Below are 4,200 nucleotides of genomic sequence, written 5' to 3' on the forward strand. Positions count from 1 at the left end.
TAAGGGATATTTAGACGAGAGAGTTTGTTAATGAGTTTAATAATAATTCAAATATTTTGTTGAACAAATTCATAATGATTTAACTATAGCATACAATATTTTTCGTATTATATTCGCATTATTTATATTAGTAACGTGATATAAATATATATATGTTCTAAGATAGAATAACGGTTATTCCATACGAACGCTTATCACGAATAGAAGGATAACACGTATCTTATAGTGCTCTGATATATATGATCATGACGAAAAATAAAAAAAGAGTGTTCAGAAATTGCAATAAATGGAAATATTTTTTGTAATTTTTTAACAGTTGTTACATTGTAAATCACAAAATATTTGCATTAGTATAAAAACGAACTTATTACTGGAAAATAATACACGTTTTATTTTATTTTATTTATTAAGTTAATTAAATAATTATAGCTCTTTGAAATCTTATTTAGTTTAAGTTTATTAACGTATAAAAAAATTTATTTATTCTAATCTTATAAAAAAATAATATATATAGGATAATGTAATAAGAAAGCGTTTTTTAAATTCGTATTATAAGATATCAAAATTTAATATTTTTAAAAATCTGTATTAATGGAAGAAAATAGATTCATGTAACGTATTTGAAAGTGATCACTTTATAGTTTAAACACCCCTTTGAAGCTTTTACACCTATATAGCCAATCATCCTGTAATAAAACTATCTTGATAAATAACGGTGTTTTAATTCATTAAAGGTGAATTAAAAAAAACCCTTGATATGAAAAAACCGCACTAAAATGAAGGCCAGTCAAATGTTTATTTAATTTAAAACTACGAGGAAATAGAAACAATTACGCTGATAAATCTAACGACATCAAATGAGTTTGAAAGCTTCACACAAGTACACATTCCAGCTAACTCACTTATGATTATTCAATATTTTTATCTTTCCGAGCTGCGGTATTATTAGCGACGGTTCGCGGCGCGAGGCTCTGCGCGAGGGGGACGGGCGAGGTGGGGAGGGGTGGAGAGAGGGGAGGTGAGTAGGGGGGCGCAGTGCGCGCGCACAGCGGGAGGACCGCGCCGAGCCACGCCCTCTGCGCCCATGGCCGGCGAGTGGAGGGGAGCCCGGGCCCCTGTCCTCTATTTACTCTTTCAATCAGTGCGAGTGTTTGCCCCTGGCCGGCGTACACGCGCGGGTGATGCGCTAGCCATGATCTCGCAGAAGCTATCGTACGGCGACGTGCCGACGTCCGCGTCGCTGTCTTCCCTGTCGCCGGGCCTCGCGCCGCCCTACGTCAACGGGATGGGATGCATGCCGGCCCAGCCGTATCCGAACATCTACTCCAACAACATGGTCGCTGGCGGCTCCTGCATGGGCTCCCCCGGCGTAGGCTACTCGCCGCCCAGCACCATGGCTTCCTGCATGGGCGGCGGCGGCGCCGTGCCCTACGGAGCCCTGCCTCGGGAGCAAGAGGCCGCTTCTCCAACATCAGCTTTGCAACGAGCGCGAAATGACAAAACGTACCGTCGGTCCTACACGCACGCCAAGCCACCCTACTCGTACATATCTCTAATAACCATGGCCATCCAAAACAACCCGTCGCGTATGCTCACCCTCTCGGAAATCTACCAGTTCATCATGGACCTGTTCCCTTTCTACAGACAGAATCAGCAGCGGTGGCAAAACTCGATAAGGCACTCGCTCTCGTTCAATGACTGTTTTGTGAAAGTGCCGCGAACGCCCGACAAGCCGGGTAAAGGCTCCTTCTGGACGTTGCATCCGGACAGCGGGAACATGTTTGAAAACGGCTGTTTCTTGCGGCGGCAAAAGAGATTTAAAGATGAAAAGAAGGAGTCTATAAGACAAGCGCAGAAGGCAGCTCATACACATGGACATCACAGTTCAGGACACGAGAAAAGAGATCACGGGCACGAGAAGACGAGCGCGGGCGGTGGGGAGGAGAAGGAGATGCGGGATGACTTGCTGGCACAGTTGCACGCCGCGCCTGAGCTGTGTCTGCCCGAACACACGCCGCTGGCGCTGGAGCACTACGCGCAGCTGAAACAGGAGCCTACAGGATACGCGCCGGCACCGCATCCGTTCAGCATCACGCGACTGCTACCCGGCGCCGACACCAAGAGCGACCTCAAGATGTACGATGTCAACTACGGCTACGGGCACGCACCAACCGACAACTACTACCAGTCGCCGCTCTACCACCACCACGCCCACGCCCACGCCCAGCCGCCCTTGTGACAGTATCCGCTGGCGTAGGCGCCGAGCGCCCTATGGCCGCGCCGGGGGTAAGTCCGCCGGCGAAACGAAAGCGATAATCTCAAACCTTTGACTCAGTGTGAGCGTGATGTGTTCTTGTGATATCGGGACGAAGCAAGCCGGGGCGTTGTACAGATATTGTGTAAATATTTGCGATCATTTTTTCAAAGTCCGTTTTGTGCATTCTCTTAGTAGGTAAGTATAGTGGCGTGGTGGTCGCCCGGTCGACGGCGCGGTAGGCCTAAACTGTGTCTAGCACTTCTGGAAGTGCACTTCGAGGCCTGCTCCGGCGATTCGTTAGTATACCAACTCTAACTATTTCTAAATCTGGTTTATTTATTACTGTAATGATGGTACATACAAAAACACATTTACTCTGTATAAATGGCAAAAGCTTTCTCTTATAGACAACTCGAGCCAAAGCATCTATATGACATAATATCAGCCGTAATACGATCAATAAGTTACGGTTATCGGTCACTATCTATTGATGTCCAGATAACATATTTGTATAGCACGCGTTGAAATCTTTTGTATTCAGTAAACAATGATTGATTTCATAATATTGTTTACAATATACAATCGAAACTGTTGATAAGTAACTCGTTAATCGTAAAGTTCTAAAATTGACGCAGAAAAATTAATAAAATAAACCCTAAGTCAAAGACAAGTTTGTGAAAAACATGCTAATTTTAAATTATTTAATATCTTTCATGTAACACAAAACTAACAATTATTTAAGATAAATTATAAGTGATTACCATTTACTATAATCGTGAAACTTAAGTTATTATACAGTCTCTTATTTAATTACGTATACAAATAACATTTAGTTGTAAACATGAAAATTAAATACATAAATAAATAAGATTGAGAAAGCCTATGGAGTTGGTATACACGAGCGAAGGGTGTCCCCATTTCGGACCGTTTAACAGTGCAATGTTGTTGTGTATAACAAATATGTAAAATATATATAATTAATAATTTAGATAGGCGAAATGGAATAATAGTTCTGTCGACCATCGCACATAGGTATAGCTAACTTTTGTATATATAGACTTTAAGGTAAATTTAATGAATTTTAAGTACATGGTGTTTGGTGTAAGATAGGTTCCTATCTACGCTTTCGCACATTCCATTTAAATATATATTTATGTGCAAGTTTCAATTTAGCATTTTCAATATTCAGAATGTTGTTTGGTGAGCGTGCGGACTATTTGCTTATAAATAAATTTAGACAGAATCGTTTAGTCCACTGCACTTTTATATTGATGTTGACTTGTTAAAATTTAAGCTATGTTACTAACACATCCAGGTCTCTGGTTGCCTACATGAATCATGAAACAATTAAAAACTGCAATGAAATAATCTTTTCAATACGTTAATTTACGCATTGAATTCAGTGAACAGTGCCTAATTGATTACTTTTTTATTAAACACAATATTAATTTTGTATGTTAATTATACATAAACATACGAATAACATATAAATAATGATTTAAACTAATATAATATATGTTAATATATCTCTTCGCACGCTTGCCAAAATGCTTAATGTGTTGTATGTAAGAGAAAGTATGCTAAATTCATTCTTGTAGTTATAAATACATATTGATATCGTATTACTCGAATCTGGATAGGATACTTATATATCATCTGTTAGTTACAGAGTTAATAAAATTAAGTATTTCCAAAAATGCATTGTTTTCTTTATCTGTTATCATATATGGTATTTTTTTCTTCGGTACTATAAAATTAAAAGAAGTCTTTGATTTATTTGTCAAAGACTTTCATGTAAAAATATTTAAATTAGGCAGAAGTTTTTAAAGTTAAAATATTCATAAACCTATCCGGTATTAAAAGATGTACTTCCTCAATGAGCTCCAACCGCTAGTAAAATTTTATTTGTTAAGAAAACGATTCAAATTGTTTAGGACTGAAAA

At 39.2% G+C, this 4,200-nt stretch overlaps 1 protein-coding gene across 1 annotated transcript; it reads left to right on the forward strand.

Moving 5' to 3' along the window:
* The first annotated feature begins 1,069 nt into the window (after nucleotides 1–1,069).
* On the forward strand, nucleotides 1,070–3,953 carry fkh (fork head). The gene has a single exon (XM_068762811.1). It carries the CDS (start codon nucleotides 1,085–1,087, stop codon nucleotides 2,237–2,239), a length of 1,155 nt encoding a protein of 384 aa, XP_068618912.1. The 5' UTR covers nucleotides 1,070–1,084; the 3' UTR covers nucleotides 2,240–3,953.
* The last annotated feature ends 247 nt before the right edge of the window (nucleotides 3,954–4,200 follow it).

This window comes from Battus philenor, unplaced genomic scaffold (assembly GCF_028537555.1).
Source record: "Battus philenor isolate CCGP_79_NKW_IND1 unplaced genomic scaffold, ilBatPhil1.0.hap1 SCAF_17, whole genome shotgun sequence".
Lineage (NCBI taxonomy): Eukaryota > Metazoa > Arthropoda > Insecta > Lepidoptera > Papilionidae > Battus > Battus philenor.

Bases quoted from the DNA above. Each gene is read 5' to 3' on its own strand.
- fkh (XM_068762811.1), top strand. From the start codon at position 1,085: ATGGCCGGCGAGTGGAGGGGAGCCCGGGCCCCTGTCCTCTATTTACTC.